This window comes from Bombus vancouverensis, chromosome 6 (assembly GCF_051014615.1).
Source record: "Bombus vancouverensis nearcticus chromosome 6, iyBomVanc1_principal, whole genome shotgun sequence".
Lineage (NCBI taxonomy): Eukaryota > Metazoa > Arthropoda > Insecta > Hymenoptera > Apidae > Bombus > Bombus vancouverensis.
Genome location: NC_134916.1, coordinates 16058386 through 16082639, shown reverse-complemented (window position 1 = coordinate 16082639; position 24254 = coordinate 16058386). Strand labels below are relative to the sequence as shown.

The window sequence follows — 24254 nt, the reverse complement described above, 5'->3', positions numbered from 1 at the left end:
TTCCTGGTTTGGAACTTTCAGTCGCGTTTAAGGCGAAAATTCTGGCACGATAGCAAGGAATACGAGTTATACTTAAAAACGAAGCTTTTAATTTCCAGTTTATGAAAATTACGAATTACCACTTTGTACGTACGCGATGATCGTATTGCGACAGATCTATCTTCTAAACGACGCAAAGCGTTTCTATTTTCAACAGGAAAGAAAGAATTTCAAACGATTAAGTGGCCGATTTTATCATATGGAAAAGTAATAGTCATAAAAGGAAATAGTAGAGCAACAAGTTAATCAGGATGCTGCTCTCTGTTCCTTGTGAGATTCGATTAGCCACTATCTAACATCTATAAGATACACGCGCGATTTCAACACGTCACGCAAAAGCGAAATTACGAGAATCACGGAATCTTCGCCTGTCTTTTTTTTCTACTTTCTAAGCATCCTCGCCAAGCGGTTGCTATTGTTAACGCTTTAATAAAGTCTGGATGATCGTCGACCGGTATGCCGACGCTTTCGTTAAATTGTACGCGTGCACACGTTGATGTTCGATCGCGGAACACTCAGCGATATAACGTACGAGTGGAACGTAATTTTCGGAACGAGTTTTTTTTTTCACCGACCAACGAGTCGTTTCTGAAACAAATTACATTATTTTACGAGTTTTACGGCTGCGTTCAAGTTCCTAATGAAGCGTGTCAGTCCGATTTGATGCACTTTCGCGAAAAGTTCGGCTGCTTTGAGAATCCTGTTACCAACGTCGAGAGAAAGTTACGCTCCATTAGAGTAATGGGTTTGTTCTGTTTCTCCAGAAAATCCTAATCTCTTTACACGAGACAATTTTTAAACGTGTACATTTTGAACAATGTACATTTTTAGCTCATCGAACATTTGAATTTAGCTCCGACAAATATTTGCGATTTCTATATCTTAATCTTGCTCACGTTTTAACAAATAAATAAATAGATATTTAATGTCCCGAGAGGACGTAAATAACGATTCGTGAATTTATCCCAACAGTTTCCGAATGCTAATGTGCCGATATTGCTGTTATGTAGGAAGATACAGAAATGTCTGTCGCTTTGAAAGAATCTTTGTCGTAAAATCGAAATGAAAAACCACCGACATCAACGACGATTCTTTCGTATTTGTTTCAAGCTGAGGAAACTTTTTCGAAACAAACGAAACGTACAATCGGTTTGAAACAGCCTTGAAGAACATAACGAGAGTAAATCGCGTATTCGTTCCCTGTTTTCGTAAAACTGGCGAATAAAAAGTTCCGGGGCTTGTTTGAAAAAAAAAATGTAGTAAGATGATAGGCAGATAATTCAATTTCCAATGTAGGAAGAATCGATGGAAAGCAATCTCGATATTGAATCGCAGAAACCTCCGATGCTGATCGATAAAACAGCATAAAAGGAACCTCTCGCATAATATCTCTCCTAATAGAATCAACTCTTTTAAGAATAGCTGCATCCTAACCAAGAAGAAAAAGGAGGATCATGAAACAGGATACGAAACGCAAAAGGAAGCATAGAAAACGAGGGGAGAAAAAAAACTAGACAGAAAGAGAGAAAAAGAAGCTAAGAATAACTCCCTCTTAACCAAGAGGAGAAAAGAAAATCATGAAACGAGATACGAAATGCAAAAGGAAGCGTAGAAAAGAGAAAGAGAGCCAAGCTAAGAACAGAGAACGACAGTTCGGTGCATTCAATCTTTTCGCATTCCTATCCGCTGGCGTGCAGATCCTACTTTTGTCAGGGAAATCGGCCCGGATGAGGAACTTGGAATTAGTTTGGTTGAAAGAGGACGGAACTTCGAACGTTATTGCCACGGGGTTGTAACACAGGTGCCGTTGAAGCGACGGTGCAACTGACGCGATGCCACGAGCACCGGAAACAGGTGGTTCCAGCCACGCACCGACGACTTCGCTGACGCGTTCCGGCGGCGTTCGAGCGCCGACTCTGCCGAAGAAGCCACCGGGACTATCTTTAAACCGCGATTTACCAGTCAGCCCGGCGATCAACGGCCGCGTGAACCATTCGCGATTTACTCGTCACGGAAACACGGGAATTGTATCGAACAACCGTTTCTCGCGATTACTTAACGGTGCGGTCGGACCGGTGCCGCGTTTTATTCGCTTCTCGATCGAATTATTAGCTTAGGCCTCTGTAACCGGAATTTTGCTTGCTTCGAGGGATAGAAGCGGTAGTTGATTATGTTTTGCCACTTTGATTTGAAAATTAGAAAGCGATTAGATCGTACGATCTTAGATTACCGTATAGATTAATGATTATTCGTAGAATGGTATAGCAAGAAGAAGTATACATAATGGTACGATAACAAGCGAATGAGTTAAAAATGCGAATATATAAATAAGAGAAGCGTACGTGGGAGAAACGTACGAGTCTGTCTTTCTTGGTTTTTTGATTTTGATGTCACTCGACGGCTGAGATAATTGCAAAAGGTATGCATAGTTTACTTCGAACATACAAAATTACAATCAAGAATAATCAAGAATACGTTTGACAAGATCGAAAGAGAAGCACAGTTTATTGTAATTCGAATTTTAAAATTGCCCCGTTGTATGTAGCGTAGAAACTTCCTTGAAGAACACCGAGAAGAACGCACACGAACGAGTGTCGATTCTCCTAAAATCTCTTAAAATCTGTTAATTTGTCTTACGTAAAACACGGATCCTGTTCGCAACTGATCTCGTGTTCCTATTCCCTCAAACGCATTACCTTCTACGCTATATAATTCTGTATTTATTCAGTTCCCATTGTTAGGTTTCATACTCTGCACCGAAGAAGTCCAATTTATCAGAGAGTGGCATCAAAGAGAGGAAACAGCGTCGTTCTCGTCGGTAGGACGCGTGTTCCCGGTTCAAGAAGCTTCTATTGTCTGACGACCGATAAGACAGGAAACGGGAGCAAGTGCGACCCAGGTTGCGAAACGTGAGAATCTTCCTGCAGACGAGCGTGCAGCCACGTCTTGGGATTGAGTTTGCGGTCTCGTGAGAAAATGACACGATCGTCGTATTTCGTCAACCGAACCGTCAACCGTGTCATCAGTAAAAAGCTGAGCCGCTTTGTTTCAGCGAAAGTGAAAACCGTACCAAGTCGAGGCGAAGCGTTCACGAGGACGACGAACCGAGGACCGAAGAAGTTATCCTTGATGGCGATCTTTCATCTTTAATGAGTTTTAACGTACAAGGTGTACGCGAACGAAAGAAGTTGTGCAGTCGTTTGTGTGCCTCCTATTGAATGTATTGTAGGCGCCACTAGGAATATTCGTCTTAGGTTGCTGTATAAATTCTCCTCGATTTTTGTTCGTACAGGTAAGCTATAGAATAAAACTATAATATTGCTATGTAAGTTGCTATGAAAGATAAGAATAAGATATGTATTTTTATATTAGGTATACAGACAGTTTTTCGCAAGTGCGATGACTTTGGTGGCAACTGATTTTTATCCTTTGAAAACATTAAAAAACAATTTTGAAAGAAAAGATTAAATAATTTTGAGGTCGTAGAAAACAAGAAGTCTCTTTTATAATAAACCCGGAGATAAATCTGAAGATTTTTATAAAAAATATATAATATCCACGTAGATGGATGTTACAAATGTGTTCTGACGAATACAACTTATGCAACAACTCAATGTCTCAGATTTCGGTGTTTCAATTGCGTTCTAGATAAATTTGGGACGAAAAATTGAGGAGCAAGCGTGCAATTGAATTATTATATTAGGTATATAGAAAGTTTTTCGACTTTGGTGGCAACTGATTTTTATCCTTTGAAAACACTACAAAACAATTTTGAAAGAAAAGATTAAATAATTTTGAGGTCGTAGAAAACAAGAAGTCTCCTTTATAATAAACCCGGAGATAAATCTGAAGATTTTTATAAAAAATATATAATATCCACGTAGATGGGTGTTACAAATGTGTTCTGACGGATACAACTTATGCAACAACTCAATGTTTCAGATTTCGGTGTTTTAATTGCGTTCTAAATACATTTGGGACGAAAAATTGAGAAGCAAGCGTGCAATGGAATTGTATCTTTTATTTCTATCTAAATTAAATTCAAAATTTTTAAACTCACGAAAGATAAGAATAAGATATGTATTTTTATATTAGGTATACAGAAAGTTCTTCGCAAGTACGATGACTTTGGTGGCAACTGATTTTTATCCTTTTAAAACACTACAAAACAATTTTGAAAGAAAAGATTAAATAATTTTGAGGTCGTAGAAGAAAAGAAGTCTCCTTTATAATAAACCCGAAGATAAATCTGAAGATTTTTGTAAAAAATATATAATATCCACGTAGATGGGTGTTACAAATGTGTTCTGACGGATACAACTTATTCAACAACTCAATGTTTCAGATTTCGATGTTTTAATTGCGTTCTAGATAAATTTGGGACGAAAAATTGAGGAGCAAGCGTGCAATTGAATTATTATATTAGGTATATAGAAAGTTTTTCGACTTTGGTGGCAACTGATTTTTATCCTTTGAAAACATTACAAAACAATTTTGAAAGAAAAGATTAAATAACTTTGAGGTCGTAGAAAACAAGAAGTCTCCTTTATAATAAACCTGAAGATAAATCTGAAGATTTTTATAAAAAATATATAATATCCACGTAGATGGATGTTACAAATGTGTTCTGACGGATACAACTTATACAACAACTCAATGTCTCAGATTTCGGTGTTTCAATTGCGTTCTAGATAAATTTGGGACGAAAAATTGAGAAGCAAGCGTGCAATAGAATTGTATCTTTTATTTCTATCTAAATTAAATTCAAACTTTTTAAACTATGGCAAATATAGACTACCATGGATTGGTTCTTTCCTTCAAGCCACCATGTATACAGAAAAAGTAGTTCAAATCATAGAAGCATTAGCAGGTGAACCGTTCTCCGAGAGGAATCCAATTGACGGGGCAATTATTCGATTTTCGATCGTGAATCGCCCGCACTGTGAAGATCTTAATTGAGAGGAGAAAATTGTATTCACCTGTTTAACTGATTGCCTTCTATGACGGGCCCGTTAAACGGATAGTAAAATAGATCACTCGTTAAATCGCTTGAAAACCATTGAAACATTCTGCAATAAAGAATTTTTGATACGACGAAATACACTACCGCTGATTGGTTTCCATATATCATATACGTATGTACTTTAGTCGATTTGTAACAATTTGTAAAATGTGTAAATGAACGAGTAACTCGCGATTAAATAGGATTCTTATCATTTGACAGAATCGCGAAATACTACATTCTATTTATACGCTTAAATTATACGTTGTTACTAGTCCAGAAATATCTTTCGTACGTGAACTTTATCTTAGAGATCAGATACTCTTTCCTAGGAGGTTGTTATACATCTTTTCTTTTTTTCCTAATTTTGAATCACTTTTTTGATTTATCTCGCTTCTGCGGGACATCGATAATTATCTATCGATGCTCTTCAAGTCAATTTCTCCATGCCATAAAAACAGCATACTGATACAGAATGCAATCATGATCTATCGATAGAAAATTTTGACCGGCGATTCGAAGATTAAATTACATCTCGTCAAAAACGAACGAGCGTCCGAATTCTTTCGAAGCAACAGAGTACGTACGAAAGCGCAGACGTGAAATTGCGAAGAGAAATTTTCATACAGCTCGTATGCATTCCTCGTCAACCGTAATTACACGATGAGTTGTTGCGTTATAGTTTCCACCTGCCACTTGTTCGATCGCGAATACGTTTCGTTTCGTAGGAAACGTCAGCCAGTTCCAAGATTCATTTTCCTGCTACGCGCGATTCACTTCTGCTTTTTATTTCGTTCCTTTCTTTCTTTTCCTCGCTGGTTTCTACTCGTCTCTCTGCTCGAGCCCCCACGTTACAAGCGTATGCATTTCGCGGCGAGAAACCACCTCGAGGCGATTACGACGGAAAGCAACTCATTAGCGAGACCTGTGCATTTATTTAACCGTTGTACGAAGCATTTCAGCGAAACAGTGACTCTAAAGCGAAGGAAGCATTTCTCTTTGCACGGCATCATTGTGTATCAGGTCATTGGGCCATGGAGAATCCAAAGATGGCCGAAAGGATTCAGCGCGAGGAAATCAAATGTGCGTGAAATTATCGGATCTATTCCCTTCTTTCTCTCTTTTTCTCTTGCCCCTTCGTTTCTTCACCGCTGCGATTGATATTGGCTGCGATCGGTTGCATCGTACGGTACCTCCTTTTTGTATCGTTCGACAGAAAGACGCCTCTGTTACGACATGGAAAATAATTCCAAAGAAAGTCTACGTAATCAGGCTGCAGTTCACGAGACGCCAATTGCGAGCGAATGGAAGGAAGAAAAATTAAATGAACAATTCTTGTCTTGTGATTTTTTTGCGAGATATCTACGTGACCGTGTGATATCGAAATAGAACCCGGGAATCTCGATTATATCGGCACATTAATTAACTCATTAAGAACCAACGTTGCGTTAGCGCTACGTTTTATCTGTGATCTTTTTCGATCAACTTATATTATCGAATTCTATGTTTATAACATCGCGGCTGCGAAAGAGAATTCCAAGGATCGGCTCGATATTTTTCTCTATGCAAATTCTACAATTTTAGGAAACGTACGGAATTGGAAGTATTTGTCACATCGATGACACATTTTTTCAACGCATTTCTATTTCAAAGTTTCTACTTGATATTAACGTTCATAGAGCGATTCGATATAAGCGATTTTCGTTCGTACGACAATAAAATTAGATGATTATCGGTATGGCAAATATCATGATCGTTTCAGGCAATCAAGTTCTATCGTATGTTACGCGTAATCCGTATTCGATAACATACAATTTGAGGAATTTCCAAGCAAAGTTACGATTCAAACTGTATTTTATTACAAATACAGGCTGCTTTTATCGAAACCGCAATTACGACTCGATAAAATGGGACGAAACGATCGAATAGAAACGAAAGATAAATATGTCTGACCGTTTTCTGTGCGATCCTCTTTATCGAAAGTCTTGGTGGATTTGGACGAACGTTTCAAGGTCGCCTCGAAATCGCCCACCACGTCGCTGAGGTCGAGAGCCGTTGATACTTGCGTGCACTCTTGCTTATCGTGGGTCGACCTCGGCAGAGTCGTCACGCCATTCGTTGTAGCAGGTTCCTGTGGTATTTTCGGTAATTCCGTCTCTATTCCGACGAGGGCTGGACTCACCTAAGATTAAAAATATCAAACAATTTACGAAACCATCTTCCTTCTGTTTATTATGCTTGTCTTTCATTTTTTTCCTCGAGGTGAACATCGTTGGACCTTCGTTCGACCTAACCCATTGAGTATCAAGCAGTGAAATAACGCGTGGAAGTTACGTAAATGCAACATTTAAAGTAGGGAAATAAATCGTTGTCGAGTTACACAAAATCTACATAGTACAGTCGATACGTTATATTATTACGCGAATCAAAGATATGGAAAGAATTCCTATAATTAAAAAGATACGCCTTATCGTAAAGATATAAAATACCTCGATCTCTTTAAATTTCATAAAACTGTACCGAGGAAATAATAACGAAAAGCTATTGCGCGAATTCTTCACATTCCTTTCCATTCATTGTAAGTGCAATGGGAATTTACATATTCAGAAATATTACGTTAACAGAATCCTGGTTTTTAAATGGATCGATATAAGGTGATTCGCGTGATATTACATTGAGATATAAAATGAAGAAAAGGAAGATTAAAAAGGATTCTATTATCACGGAACGAAAGTCCATTTGATTTAGGTAACGTTAAACCGTTCAACGATTGACGTTTGAAATGGAGCGTCCTAGATTCACAATTTGGATCTAGCAGCAGTTTAATTATGGAATGAAGCGATCAATTACCAGACCCAGGAGAACCTCCATCGACTGACATTGCCTTCGACGTTCTCTTTTCTTTCGTCTTTCGATGCTAGACCTGTCGCCGGCACTTCCTGCTGCAACCGCCTCGCAATATCGCACGAAGTCCAGGTCGATGTGGTAGCCGTAAGGGCAGCAAAGACACTTCGAGCCTGTCGAACCGGAAACGTAGGCCTGCGTCCCCACTGAAGTATACCGGGAACAAGTATAAAAAATATCATTATCTATTCGATAAAAGTTTTTATCTAACACTTAAATCAAACGACACATAAAACATTTATGTTAACCACTTAGCGCACATGCTACACGTGTTGGTGACATATACAGGTATAAATCACATTTACTTCAGATAGTTACTTTAGCTATCGATCTTTATGAATTTAATACGATATATCGTATGTGTACGTGAATACGTATTGCGTATGTTGATGCAAATTCATATTTTTATGAACGTAATTAACCGAAAGAAATGGAAGCATTTCCAGGTAGAAATCTGATTCACTCGTCAAATATTCTGGAATATATCATACACGGTACATTTTATATATCTCTGCGTGTTTCGTGCATTTTATGTATTTTTTGTATATTAAAATATTTCATTACTCGTATTACCAAATAGAAAATGTATTTTCGCTTGTACGTTACTTTTGTATAAGAATTTGATCGACTCCATAAAATGGAGAGGAAGATTGTGCGTTAGAAGATTAAAATGGAATTCATATAAAATCCGTGGAGTAATTATTTCAATTCCCCGAATCAAGCAGAGCATGGACAATGGTAACAGTTTTTTCATCGATGATTCTGATTAAACCCATAACCAAAGTCCCAATTACATACTGTATCACGTACACATTTTTTATCGAAGCATCTTTCGTAGAGGTTTCACCAACCGAATCCTCGACTGCACCGAATATTAATGTGTTATAATAGTAATTTAGAGCAACATCAATCTTCTTCAAGATACTCGAAAATAAAATGACCCTATCCTGCTTCGAATAGATCGAACAGAAAATCGAAGGAAAAATATCTTTCGAAGTTAGGTTCGGTGGTATTTTATTTCAAGAAGCGGACAATGGTAACAGTTCTTTCATCGATGACTCTGATTAAACCCATAACCAAAGTCCCAATTACACACTGTATCACGTACACATTTGTATCACAGCAACATCAATCTTCTTCAAGATACTCGAAAAGAAAATGACCCTATCCTGCTTCGAATAGATCAAACAGAAAATCGAAGGAAAAATATCTTTCGAAGTTAGGTTCGGTGGTATTTTATTTCAAGAAGCGGACAATGGTAACAGTTTTTTCATCGATGATTCTGATTAAGCCCATAACCAAAGTCCCAATTACATACTGTATCACGTACACATTTTTTATCGAAGCATCTTTCGTAGAGGTTTCACCAACCGAATCCTCGACTGCACCGAATATTAATGTGTTATAATAGTAATTTAGAGCAACATCAATCTTCTTCAAGATACTCGAAAAGAAAATGACCCTATCCTGCTTCGAATAGATCGAACAGAAAATCGAAGGAAAAATATCTTTCGAAGTTAGGTTCGGTGGTATTTTATTTCAAGAAGCGGACAATGGTAACAGTTCTTTCATCGATGACTCTGATTAAACCCATAACAAATGTCCCAATTACACACTGTATCACGTACACATTTGTATCACAGCAACATCAATCTTCTTCAAGATACTCGAAAAGAAAATGACCCTATCCTGCTTCGAATAGATCGAACAGAAAATCGAAGAAAAAATATCTTTCGAAGTTAGGTTCGGTGGTATTTTATTTCAAGAAGCGGACAATGGTAATAGTTCTTTCATCGATGACTCTGATTAAACCCATAACCAAAGTCCCAATTACACACTGTATCACGTACACATTTTTTATCGAAGTATCTTTCGTAGAGGATTCACCAACCGAATCCTCGACTGCACCGAATATTAATGTGTTATAATAGTAATTTAGAGCAACATCAATCTTCTTCAAGATACTCGAAAAGAAAATGACCCTATCCTGCTTCGAATAGATCGAACAGAAAATCGAAGGAAAATTATCTTTCGAAGTTAGGTTCGGTGGTATCTTATTTGAAGAAGCGGATATGGAGAAAGTTCGACCCTCCTAATGATATTCGAAAAGAAAATGATCTCGTCTTTGTTTGATGAGTTCGATAGAAAGGATCTATCTTTGGAAATTAGATTCGATTGTGTTTTATCTCGAGAGGCTGATTGTTCGAGGGTAATGACCGATGCGAAGCGTAAACCGAAATATGTTGTAACCATTGGCGATCATCCAAAGCCACGGTAATAATAATCTGGCAAAGTTCGTTAGCCGCGACAACGTGGGGATCCCATTTACGTGTCATATTGGTCCGTTCATGCTATCGCAACGTATACGTGGCAATGACTCAATGAAGTTCTACCGCTGTATTTAAAGATCGTAGAAAAGATAACCGCGATAAACATATTTTTCTTGATTTTCTGATTTTAGTGCACGTCTTTTGGTCATTTAAGGGAAGAATACGAAGTAGTGGAAGAAAGGAACAGACTTAAGGTCAATTAAAAATAGATAAGAAATGCACGATCTAACGATAGTATTCGTTTAAATCGATTAATTAATTTGTCAATCAACTTTAAATGTACAAGACATATTTATTCTCAAAAACAAACGAAAAGATAGTTCTAGCGTGGAGTTGATTGACACGATATCAAAAATTATTCTTTCGCACCAGACGAGAAATTGTGATTTATCACATTTTTCATTAGCGATCTTCGTACATTGTCGTCTTTTACTTGTTTATTTTATTTATGTACGCGATACTTTTTTGGGTAATTAAAGGATCAAGCTGATCATGAACTGCAGTAAACTGTATAAAGGAAATGGTGGCGGAGATTCGCATGAAATTTCAATTTAGAGTTCAGGGAGAATCCGGCTGCTTCATTAGTCGGATCGTTTGTAGTTTGTTGAGAAAGTTTCCTCGGTTAGAGGCGCGCTACCACGTTTCCAAAGTTTTATTGTATTTATTTATAACGACGCGATGCAACGAAAACAACGAGTTGTTTTATCCGATAAGACGAGGAACTTTATAATGTTTTCTTTGTGCTATTTTTCTACAACTCAAATATTTTCAGCTAGACGCAAAATTTGGATTATCAGCAGAGTATATCGTTATCACTAACATTATTATCTGTTAATATCACTTACGTAATGTTACTTACACGTTTTCGTTGAAAATGCAGATCAAAGATGTAAATCGAATATTATATAATAAATTAATAACAAATTGTATAATCTTTCGCAATCGAAATAAAGGGTTTTTCGATATTCAATTTAAATCGTACGAATTATATTCGACATGGCTAATGCATATCATTATCGATAGTCCGCGGATTTGCATTCATTTATTCATGGGAAACACATAGATGCAAAAATAATTACATATAATCCATATAATTTGAAAAGATATATAAAATATGCAAAGTACACTACTGCTTACGATATTTAATCGTGTTTATAAAAGTATAAATTTATATAGACATCTGCAGCCTAATTATCGATAAAATTATTGCAATGTCGTTGTATGTTAATGCGACTTACCGTTTCCGTTGAAAACGCGGGCCGAGGTTACAACGGTCAAAGCCATTTTTCTACACAATCAGTGTTACTGTGTTTCACCACCAATCACAGGAAAACATCCTCACCACCCTGAAAATAGAAAAAAAGACCTTCGTTAGTCTCTCTTTCTCGTATTATAAATTTGCTACATATTATAAATTTCTATCGTGTAGTAACACGCATGACGACAACGCGCGTAACAAACGGAAGGAAATTAATTCGGAAAATATGTTGTAATTTAAAGAGAGGAATATTTCAGAGAAATACGTTTATTACATTTATCCGACTAGATTTATTAGAGAGCGGCGCTAGTATTATTCTACGAACAAAAGATTCTCAGAAACGCGTAATTTCATTAGGCGTTCGTTGAACATTCTCTGTTATCTATCGTCAGAATCGCGTTAAACGTGGAAATTCAACCCTGAAGATCTGCGACCTTTCTTTCGCCGATTCTACACCAGCGAAATCTTCGTTTTTAATAAAATGCGCTATGGAATTCCATGCAGCGTGCGCGGCAAATAAATTAGTTTCGTGGAATTTCAGACTGTCGGTTATAATTGACGATACAAAGAAAAATCGCGAATGGGATGAATCGCGATAAGGTTCGATACGGATGAGCGACAGCGATACGGTTGCCGTGTTTCAACGATCTGATTATGCGATCGAACTAACGCAAGCAAGCTTATACCTTCGATATATGTTTCTGAATTTGTTATTATGGAAAATGTAAGAGTTATGACTGGAAATATAAAGTTTAAAGCTAAAGAGTCTCAGAGAAATTTGTTTCTAAAATTTTCAGTTTTTCGCCACTTCAACGCGACAAAATTTAATTACGAATATGCAAAATCGAACAATTCTGCTTACAGAAGTTACTGTTATAAATCGTTTCATTGCGTTCTGATCTTAACTTTTGTATAAGAAAATATTCTGTTTGCTGCTGTCTTTCATTTTTGTCGATAAATTGATCTATCATTTTTGGGAATGGAAAGAATAAATGGGAAAGAAAAGATTTTCAACACGATTTCCAACGTGATATATAAAAATTAGAAGTTTTTGGTTCATATTAGAAGGATATAAAATATGCAATTGGAAAGATAAAGATTAGTGCAGTGTGTTACAACGTTGTGATTTCGCAGTGGAGGCACTGTGCGATATGATAGCTTCATTTCTAACAATGAAATTCCATGTTAATATACACTGTGTTAATTGGAGTACGAATTTGCCAAACTGCAGAGTCACCGCTGTAAAATTCCAACGATATCGCATCGTTCGTCTGCGCTGGGGATGTAGAAACATAAATCTGTCGAAACGCATAGCACGATGCAATTTAACAACAATGAAACCGTGGAAGGTCGTAACCGAATAACCGCGATAAAAGCGTCCTGGAACCAAATTAAATTTGTGATACGTCAATCGAAAGAGCTTCCCAGAAAAATCATTTCGACAAACGTTTACCTCCCTATTCCTATTATTAGAACAGTTATTGACCTAAACATGTGATTTACAGTTTATGCTTGATTTATTTGCCGTATCCAATGAAAGATTATTTAAAAAAATCCGAGATACTGTAAACATGGTATTACATATCTGGGAATTTTGTCCAATTTTTTGACTGAAAAGCCCAATTTAAAAAAATTAGGAAACTCTTAAAATGCCAATTTTTTTTCTTATCAAAATTATTAAATGATTACATTTATATCTGTACGGTAGAAATTGTTGCGAATCCTCAACTAGGTGACGACCAGTCAGCAACCGATCAGTTGATATCGCGAACCGTGAACGCTATTAACGCTCAAGGTAAAGGTAGATTAAAGATGTCGAGTAATATACAGGGTGGTTGGTAACCGGTGGTACAAGCGGAAAGGGGGTGATTCTACGCGAAAAAAGAAGTCGAAAATATAGAATAAAAAATATACAATAAAAATTTACAGAATAAAAAAAATACGTCAATCGAGACAACGATCTACAGTGAGATCCGTTACAACGAGACGCGATAAAGTGCACGCGTTCCGAACGAAAATTCAAAGTCGATTTTCTCGAAAACAAAGCCTCGAACGAAAAATTTGTATTCTATATTTTCGACTTCTTTTTTCGCGTAGAATCATCCCCTTTCCGCTTGTACCACCAGTTACCAACCACCCTGTATAACATAACGCGAATAATAAAATAACACGAGGAGTATGACGCTCTGATGAAGACTGTTTTAAGACTGTTTGAAGAAGCTTCGCCTGGTCCTGATATACTACCTCTCCGTCCCGTGGTTTTCCTTCTTACCATGGTTTTTACGGGATGGGAATCTATTTCTTCCAACCTTGTAATTGTGTATCTTGGTGGGCGCATATCCTCCGATGTTGCTGATTGATACCAGATGTTTACTTTAGAGCGGACCCATCGAGTACTTAGAGCGTTAATTAGCCTCTTAATGAGGTCTGCACCGTAAAGTTTACAACTTGGGAGGTAGGAAAATCAGATTTTCTCAAAAAAGGTAGATGTGCTGTTCGAGTGATAAACGGACGACCATTGGAAATGCCGAACAGAAGCTAATTGTCATGTTTATTAAGCGATGATTTTATCAGATTTTTCGTAACGGTGCGACGCATTGTATTATTAAAACTATCAGCGTTGTTGATGCGAAATCGCAGCAATTGAATTGGTAATCCAAACCGGATACTAGGATCAATGCAGGCGACTGGAACGTCGCTGTGATTTCGTAACGGCGACGCTGTACGTTTTGACAAGTTTATATTTTTCATGAACCGATCTACGAAATTGTATTGCTCGTCGACATCGAGTCTTACATTGTCAACAACGGTATTACAAATTTATGTGCGCTGGATTATTAAGAGTATAATATCGCCGAATCGTGCAACGTCATCGCTGTAAAACTGCAACGCAAAGTGGAGAGAAAAACGCGTTATCGGTCTGCATCGGGTCTCTATATTGTCCATAGCGATATCACAAATTCGTGTGTATCGAATTATTAAAAATACAACCCAGCCGAATTGCACAATGCCATCGTTACAAGGCTGCGACAAAATCGCAAGGTAATAGCGATATTACGCTCTTTGATACGCGTTGAATCGTTAAAAACATAATCCTATGAAATCTCTATCACCGATACGAAATCACAACGACGTCCAATTGCTCGTCTGTGCCAGTCTTAAAGGGATAGAAACGTTAACACGAAGGCTCGTAACGCCATAGCAATGCGAGAGCTTTAAGCGCGATATCTACGATGTCCCGTACCGCGGGGCTAATTCCGTATGCCGGATTTCTGGTCTGACGGCAACACGTCCTCCTGGCTTCTCCTCGACTTCGCCAACTTTAATTGTTCCACGCTCAGCTTCGTCCAGTTTCGCGCGGATATTTTTACTATCGTTTCCGGTGAAGATTCTTAGCGGATGATTTGCCTGGCTTTCGCGTCTCCAAGAATTCACCCGATGACTACATAATACAGGCTGATTTTCGCTGCGAATATATTTAGATGTACCGCGGATAAATACGTTTCGTGCTGTAGCAGCAAATAGAGAAACCGTGTTTTCGTTAGATGCAAACTAAACGGGTCGTGTCGATACGCGACTACTGCGGTAATTTTCTTCATTATATCAGGTGGAAATTCGTGTTACGGAGTAATTCGTCGTATCTTTATCTAGATATGTCTCGAAGATAGGAGTGATTTCCCTATTACAGTCGGAATAATCAATTTCACCTAAGAGGGTAATTCGGAAATTAGTTTGGAAATTATGTTGGAAAGTGATTTCGCATAGCCAGAGGGCTGCCACGAAATTCTCTAGGCCCTTTTTAATCCTTGGCCTGGAAACTTCGCTCCGTACTACGTGATACATTTACCAAGGAATCATTCCCCGAAGTAATTAGGATTCACGTCGCGATCTGCTTGAGGTCGTAGGGCCGGACGGAATAAGGGACCTTACGGCGAACACGTAACAACGCATTTCCTCCTTTCCTCGAGCGACGAAGTCACGACAGTTCGTTGATCTTTAATGAGCCGCCTAACGTCCTCTTCGCTTCAAACTAATCGGTATTAATCGAATAATCGTGAGTTAAAGGAGTAAATGTTCGAATATCGCGGAAGGAAAACACGATGAGTATGTCTTTATCGGTTTTCTGGTTTTGGCGTTACTCTATGATTAAACTTGTATTTTCATACGGCACCATTGAAAATCGAAACGATCTGTTGGGTTGGAAGATGCAGCTTTTTTAAAAATACCTGATATATCGACGAAATTTGGCAAGCCAGAGATACGTACAATTATCAAGGCAAAGAATATTTTAATTTCTTCGATGTTTTGTACATTCGAGCATTAAGACAATTTCTTTTTTATTTTGAAGAAAATAAAGGAATAGAATTTCGGAAAAATTTGACGAACGCCGTGTAGAATTTTAAAACCGTTTGGCTGTTAAAAAACAGGCAACGCGGCTTATCGTATTCTTCCCAAGTCCTCGTTTACATTTATCATATATCTTCCGACCCTTCCGATCAATTTTTTCGAACGAGGTAAGGGGACAAGCGAGTTTTCTCGAAGGAAAAGTCTGTCGATTTTCTTAGATGAGACCGGTATTCCTCTCACGAATGAGGGTTACTTCTTCGAATCGATGTCCACGCGAAATGGAAACTTGCGGCTCATTACGTATGGAGGTTGATGCAACGAGACGTTACCTTGGAATCTTCGAACGGATACGTTCATCTTTACCAAGATAAGAATATTAAATTTAAGACTCTGCCGATACGTACTAGCGAAATTTCGCTTTTTCTCGTCGACGAAAAATGAATTCGCGAGATTCGAATGAATCAAAGCGAGCGGTAACAATACCTCGCAATTTTTATTGTCCGGTGTTTTCCGTTAAAAAATTGACAAATTAATCTGAATGTAAAAAGATACGTATTGCACGATACGATTAGCAAAGGATAAACAATAATTTGTCGAGTTACGAAGTAATAAAATGTCTACGGTTATGAGATGGACCGACGGTATGTTAATACATTTTTTTTTAAGTATTCATTCGTTCGTTTAAATATTCATATGCTGTCATTCGTTTCTGTGACGTTATTATAAAGCGACACGACGGCAATCGTTATCTAAGAAGGTACACCATGTAAAACGTTGTTTATAAGCGGTAGCTGATAAATGGAAATAGTCTGTAAATATTTACCATGGTGTTAGGACGGCTCGTGTTGAATTTCGGCGGCGTGGATAGAAAGCCAAACTCTTTCACTCGAATCCTTTGAAAGTAGTAAGCATTGAAATTCAAGCAACGACAACGACGTGCGTGTGCAACGTCGATTCATCGACGACTGATTGCTTTTGCTCTGACTAGCTGACGCTTTACCACGTTTATCTTTATAGCGTTGATAATTTCGTCAATAAAGATCCGTACACGGTATATGATCGTACGCAGTTGTTGTTGTGATCGATATGTCGTATTTATTAGTCATCATCGATGATCGAACGGAATTGTGTAGAAAAGTGATGTACGTAAGTACGCAAAGGTCTACACAATTATAAAATCGATAATTTTATAGATTCGTATTAGCAACTCGAGAAAAGATTTATTATATAGGATTTATTGCACGAAAGTATTTTTTTTTAAATAAAATATCTTCATTAAATTAAAATATTTAGCTTTTTTAATGGATTATTATTTCATTAATCCCGTGTGTGATTAATTTCAAATTTTGAAAACGCACGGAGATCACCAACGAATTAAAAGAGAGGAAAAAAAAAAGAGCATGACGTCGGATTACGAATTCTCTGCTTTAAAACGTATGAAAACTTATAATTGGGAATATCGATTTTTTTTCATTATTTTCAATAGAAAATTATTATTTATTTCTCGCTATATTCTTCTTTCTTTTACCTTGGAATCATCTACTCGATTAATTAATGGTAAAAGAAAGAATAAGCAACTTTTGGATGTTTCTTAAAATGTTATTCGTCGCGCAAAAGATTAACAGGCAAATTCTATTAACCGCAACCACGTAAATACGACATTGACCCATATAACATTAACTTACCGCTCGTTAGTGCTAAACCATCGAAGCTAACGCATATTTCAATATTCTGTACACTCGGTTCAAAGACGTTACAAGACACGACGTTTAATCCTCGTTATCGAACATCTCTGGACTATCTTCTGGTAAATATTCCAAGGCCAACAAACAGTGTACTCGCATCTTCAGCGTCACACGAAACTTCTTAATGATTTAACTTTCGACTGTACACCACAAATTACAAGAAGACACAAGGTATACGACTCTGTTCATCGAAACGATCGAATCAACGACGATATTACGAACTGACAAGCAACTCACGTACAGTGGCTAAGAAAAGTATTCGAACGGTTATAGAAACCTTCCATGAATATATTATGCGTATTATGTAAACCATTTTGAACTAGCAATGCAATAAGATACTATCATCGTGATTACATCGATAAATTTTGAAACCGATCCGAAAATATAAATATAGAGGACATTTTGTGCAAATATACATTTCACACAGATCACAAAAATATTTACACGGTCAATTTATCCATTAGACGAATAAACTTGGACGTTCAGTGGACATATTTATCATTAATCGCGCGTGCAATACTACTATTTACACTGCGTAATAATTTTTCACTAACAATAAATATATTTGCAACGAACATCTCGTAGCTTTTGTATGCATTTTCAAATTGCTTTCAAATTCACTGGTTGAAAAATGCTGCTAATGAAATTTCACAATGTCTTGTATGATAATGTAACATACTATACAGGGTGGTTGGTAACTGGTGGTACAAGCGGAAAGGGGGTGATTCTACGCGAAAAAAGAAGTCGAAAATATAGAATACAAATTTTTTTTTTAATTTTTCCATCGAGACAACGATCTACAGTGAGATCCGTTATAACGAGGCGTGGCAAAGTGGACGCGTACCGAGCGAAAATTCAAAGTCGATTTTCTCGAAAACAAAGCCTCGAACGAAAAATTTTTATTCTAGTTTTTCGACTTCTTTTTTCGCGTAGAATCATCCCCTTCCCGCGTGTACCACTGGTAACCAACCACCCTGTAGAAGATATTTTGTGCAAATATACATTTCACACAGATCACAAAAATATTTACACGATCAATTTATCCATTAGACGAATAAACTTGGACATTTAGTGAGCATATTTATCATTAATCGCGCGTGCAATACTACTATTTACACTGCGTAATAATTTTTCACTAACAATAAATATATTTGCAACGAACATCTCGTAGCTTTTATATACATTTTCAAATTGCTTTCAAATTCACTGGTTGAAAAACGCTGCTAATGAAATTTCACAATGTCTTGTGCGATAATGTAACATGTACTATACTATAAATATAAATGTGTCGTGTGATAAGTGTTCAAACACTTTCATGGATCACTGTAAACGTAACTAGAGCCATAGAGGAAGATTTCGTCGAACGGAAGGCAAAGTAGTTGATTACACGCGAACCGTGGCCTAATTTCGGAAATTTAGTCGAAACCAGCATCGAGCAATGCGCGATGGTTGAAATTTCACGTTGGATTTAGATTCGACACCGATGGAAGGTTGCGAACGTGAAATAGCTATAACACGACACTGCCTACCGCCGAATGGATCGATACGCAGTTTAGTTGATAAACTGACCAACTGATAGCACAGTTAGCTTACGAAGCCTGTTTGAGAGGATCTATCAAACGTTCGCTGCTTCTGTCATATGACATTCCTCGTTGCCCTAAATTGATAATTTGTGAGGTTTGAAGGTTTGGACGCGAGCGGACTGGTTTCCGATGCTTTGGCTACGAGTCATTCGATGCTTAATCCATTACTTCCTTCTGTACTCGAGTTCTGCGATTTGATTGAATTATTTAAAAGTTCATACGAAGATAAGAAGAATCGAGGTCGTTATTTTAGCGATTTTAAAGTTGGCTAAAAGATCTTCAAAGATCCTCGAGATCCTCAACACCTTCAAAGTAGACAGTTTTCGACAATTTTTATAACTTTTCTCTTCACAACAGAAGTTTTATCTCTTCAATTGTCAAGTTCGAGAATTCTGTTCTTAAAAAAAAATTTTTTTGCTTTCATTGACTTTTTATCTTATTCGTAAGATGAAATAAACGAATCTTGCTTTTTCTTTGCTTTCATCGTAAAGCATAATTGTACAATTATGGCATGTCGTATAATCTGTACGTATATACATTTCGTTTATGGACATTTTTTAGAACCGCGCGATGAAGATGCCTTCGTCTTTATCATCAAACAAGTCCTCCGCGTTTTTATTTTAACAAGGGTCTTACGGCTGTAAAGAACGAATGGATCAACAAGATTTTTCCCCAAGATGTTTACTACGTTTGTAATACTAAACTTAATAAAATTCCGCTTTTATTAAATATTAAACTTCATGTTGGAGTTTAAAGGCTGTACTTCCGCTAATTAACAAACATACATAAATGTTATTGCTTTCCCATGTTGCTTCAGTAGACAAGTAATTTATCGCAAACTAAAGAACTTCTCTTTTGCCAACCAATTAATTACGCCAAGCTTTCATAAAAACTCGATACAGCCAGCGTAAAAAAGTTCTACCTTTCAGTTGCCTTGAAATATCCCCAGTATAGACGAGCATCGAAACCGGTATCTCAAAAAGAACAAAAAATAAAAAAGAAGGAAACAAAACCATCCGTGTTTCCATAGTGCTCCTATCGCGATTCGTTGAAATATACGTTCGTTTTGTAATCAAAGTCTGTCTCTAGCATTCGAAAAAAGTATCAATATCCATATTCACTCGTATATTGTATAGATTTTCCGAATACCTATACAACCTGCCAAAGTGAAATACTTTAATTGTAAGATTAAATAACTGGACACAAAATACGATCCAACGATATCAAATCCAATTAATCGACGATGAATTGATACAATTATGTGTACAAATATAATATTTCTATACATTATGTCACATATAGAAATACAAATTTGTCTGGTGCAAAAAATTAGGATGATGTTAACTTGACTCAAATATCCCTAATTACCTACGACCCTATGCCAATTAGAAGCTAAAATCTTGATTAGGTCATCCTATAAGTTCGTGCCGACTTTTGCGTATACATTTCATGTGTCGATTTCTAAACATACGGCGATAAGGGACCAATGCACTCGAGCTTAACTGATCGAGAACAGGCTAGAGCAGATTTTCGTGGGTATAAGATCGTAATATAGCGAACACAGTGACTTCTAACAGTAAAAAATCACGAGCGAAATGCGTATCCATTTTCGACATCTCGTGTTGTATGAATTTCGAAAAGGAAGTTCTGTAACAATTGCCACGAAAAACATATGTGCTGTTTACGGAGAAAATGCGCTTTCATCTCGCACCTGTAGGAAGTGGTTCCGACGTTTTAGAGCTGGGAATTTCTGTTTAGAAGACGAGGAACGCTCCGGGCGTCCTCCTCAGACAGACGAAGATAAAATTCGGGATCTTGTTGAAAAATCACGAAGTCTGACAGTTCAAGAGATGTCGAATGTTCTGAAAATACCTAAGACAACGATTCATAGGTGTTTAAAAAAAATAACATATATATACCCGCTCGAAAAACGGCACGAACTTATGGCATGACCTAATAATTACGAAGCTATACAACAATATGTATGCAACACATTTCGACTACAAGTTAACATAAATGTAAAAATATTATCAGAGCGCATGGAGGTAAATCGTTTAGAGTATCTCGCTCGCGTCCTCGCCAGATTAACCTTGCGCGGCCACTTTCATCCCCCAGCCCTCGTTATCGTTGGAAAATTACCTCGTTAGCAGAGTGTCGAGCACGACGCACAGTTCCATCGAATGAAACTGTATTCGAACCAGCGTTCTTCCATACAGAGTCCAGCATTACGTGCTATCATTAACGTTCCGTTGTTTGTACAACGATAAACAAAAAGGAAACCGAGGAAAATTGGTTTTATCGTGTCGACACTAGGGAAAGAGTTGTTTGCCAGCGCGTCCAACAGTTCTTCTCGCATCAGATAAGAGATTCTGTTGCTATATCGCGGACAACCTTCGGCATTGCAGCTCGTCCTCTTTGTCTGTCTGCGAGATACTCGCATGCTAGGCTGTACAATGGCCTGTAAACAATAGCGAAGAAATCACACGACAAACGTTTGCGTGATTATGAAGTTTCTTTTGAAAAGAGAGGCGTCGGTGCGTTTCTTTCGAGCGGCCATTGTCCAGGCAATTTGTTCGCTATTTTATTTACGACTTCGTGACTTCGACGCGGGTAAACCGTCGTTCCGAACGCGTGGGTGGCGGTCGTTCTTCGAATGCAAGGCGAGAGAGAGGAATGACCGCTGTTCGAATAATTCAATTTGGAACAATTGCCGAGGAAGCGAAGGAGAAACTCAGGAAACTTGATATCGTGAATTTTTGTTTCTCCACTGGTTGTAAAATCTGTCACTCGCCTAGTTCTCGTAAATTACTATGTTTCGTTACTATGTTACGTTTGTGTTGCAATGTAATTTCGTTTTATGATTTTCCATAGAACCATTTACATTGCGTAAAGAGCGTCTTGAAAAGATATCCATTTTTTTTTAAATTACCTAATATGAAATCTAAATTACCTGATACAAACGTTTAGTTCGTTCGAACTCCGAATAAAAATGAAACTTTGAGAAACATCGCAAAAAGAATCGAACAGTTTTTCCATGGCTACGGTACTTCAAGCTTAGAAAGCAGATAATTTGAGGAGAAATTAGTTCAGTATGTACAGAATGTTTCATAACGCGTGGAATCCATTTCAGGAGTGGATAGGGCATACGATAAAAACGAAAGTAATTCTGTACTCCTATTCGACATTCCTTCAAAGTTATAGCCATTTTTGTGTTTCAATAATCCACGACAGTTTACGAAAGAATGCTCTGTATGTCGGCGAAATTCGTCGCTACGACTGCGTACAAACCGAGGATGGTCATTTCGAGCACCATCTATGAAGATAACCTGTTGCGGATTATTTTACGTTATGAAATACCCTGCATATACAGGGTGCCGCTGAATAACGTACAGCGAATACTCCAAGAGGGCGCGAGGCGATTCCTTATGAAAAAATAAGAACAAAATATGAAATAAAATTTGCTCGTTGGAGGCTTAGTTTACGAGAAAATCGAGTTATTTATCAAGTATACTTGAACATGGCTAATTCCAGATTAGACAGGACTAAATAATCGACAGGAGGTCGTTCTACGCGTGAAAATAAATCGAACATGCAGAGTGTAATTTTTGCCTCGAGACAATTTGTTTCGGAAAAAAATAAATTTGAAAATTTACCATACGCGTGTATTAGGTCGATTCTCGACTAATCACGATCGAATTTTATTTTCTTAAAAACGAAGCCCCGAACGGAAAAATTGTATTCTACATGTTCGACTTATCTATTAACTCGGTCCAATAGTTCAATTTCTATCACTTTGCGCAAATGTTTTCGAATCGTTACAATGTACATAGATGCAACGCGAAACAAGCGATAAACTCATTTTCTTTTTCTTTTTTTTTTCCGCTTAGAGATCATCTCCATATCACCGGCGCATATTCCATCGAAATTCCTATCGTTCCTGCGAGGTATATCTTCCGATTTTCTCTTTTCCTACGTCGCAGCGCTATACAGCGCAACACATATAGCTCAAGGCGTTGTATCGGTCGGTTAAAAATCGCATCGGTAATTACAAAGCGTGTATAATTAAAATGTAATGCGCGGGTGCGTCAAAGTATCGTGCAGGAGTCTGTGGAAGGAATTAACGGAACACGAGAGCAATTAATTTCCTGTTTTCCTGCCGTTTAATTCCACCTCGCTCCGGCTTGCCGCTTTTTCTCTCCATCTTTTTTTCCCTTCTCTTCAAAGGGTAACATTAACCCCGCGTTGTGCGGTCAGATAGTAACGAGCACACGCCAGCCACGAGGCTCGCGAGTGTATAAATAGGAGAAGAGAGCCGTGCAACCGGCGAGAGAAACGCGCGAGATAAAAAGTCATACGTGCCACGGTCAAAGCAGCCGCCACGGATGACGAGGAGGACGCATCCTGATGGAGATTAAACACCGGGTCCCCACCGGCGACGATCTTCAACGTCTTCGAGGAAGCACTTAAACTTCCGTGGACCAGTGTAAATCATACGGTTAACCGCGTCGTTGATCTCCTGTGTTTCCTTTCGAGGCTCTTGTTTTGGTAAAAGTATACACACGAGTCTATCCGTCTGTCAAGAGAAACTTGTATCTAAACTGTGGATGTTTATGAAAAAAGTTGCAACCACAGTGGATATTTACTTCATCTACTACAAGTTACGGCTACTTTGTATATTTATGTTATGTTTTATATATTTTCGTATTCTCAAATTTCACGCAAGTGCTTATGAGAAGCGGAGGAGCTCTTCGTCAAATTCGACTTTCGAAATAACAAATGACAATAACACGTTCTAATAGTCGGAAGCTAAATAAATTCCATAACACGCTGGGATTGGTATAATAAAAAGTGATTTACGCTGGTGTGCAAAAGTACAGAGCTGGTAGATTTGTCACTTTATATTTGGAAGGCGATATTAAAAGATTCTAACTGGTACTGTGTATAACCAGATACAGTAGTGTTTATTTATTTTACTGTCTTTTACTTGTTTATATAAAAATGATATAATATAGTGAATATTTTGTCAATAAAGTTGAAATATATGGA

The 24254-nt window shown here is 37.6% G+C and overlaps 1 protein-coding gene and 1 long non-coding RNA gene across 4 annotated transcripts in view; one reads left to right on the top strand and one right to left on the bottom strand.

The window, feature by feature from the left end:
- Kank (KN motif and ankyrin repeat domain-containing protein 2 kank) overlaps positions 1-24254 on the bottom strand; it is a 69199-nt gene that overhangs the window by 16368 nt on the left and 28577 nt on the right. For 2 of the 3 annotated variants that reach the window (XM_033336006.2, XM_033336005.2), the window contains exons 2-4: positions 11514-11621; positions 7892-8091; positions 6995-7223 (exon numbers count right to left, since the gene is read on the bottom strand). In XM_033336006.2, the coding sequence (XP_033191897.2) occupies positions 6995-7223; positions 7892-8091; positions 11514-11559 (475 nt within the window). In that variant the 5' untranslated portion in view covers positions 11560-11621. Of the gene's footprint in view, positions 1-6994; positions 7224-7891; positions 8092-11513; positions 11622-16703; positions 16852-24254 lie in introns of those variants that run through there. The other variant, XM_033336007.2, reaches the window with a different exon arrangement.
- On the top strand, positions 922-4307 carry LOC143302881 (uncharacterized). The gene is made up of 3 exons (XR_013058726.1): positions 922-2458; positions 2781-3331; positions 4135-4307. It is a non-coding gene; the product is annotated as an uncharacterized LOC143302881 (long non-coding RNA).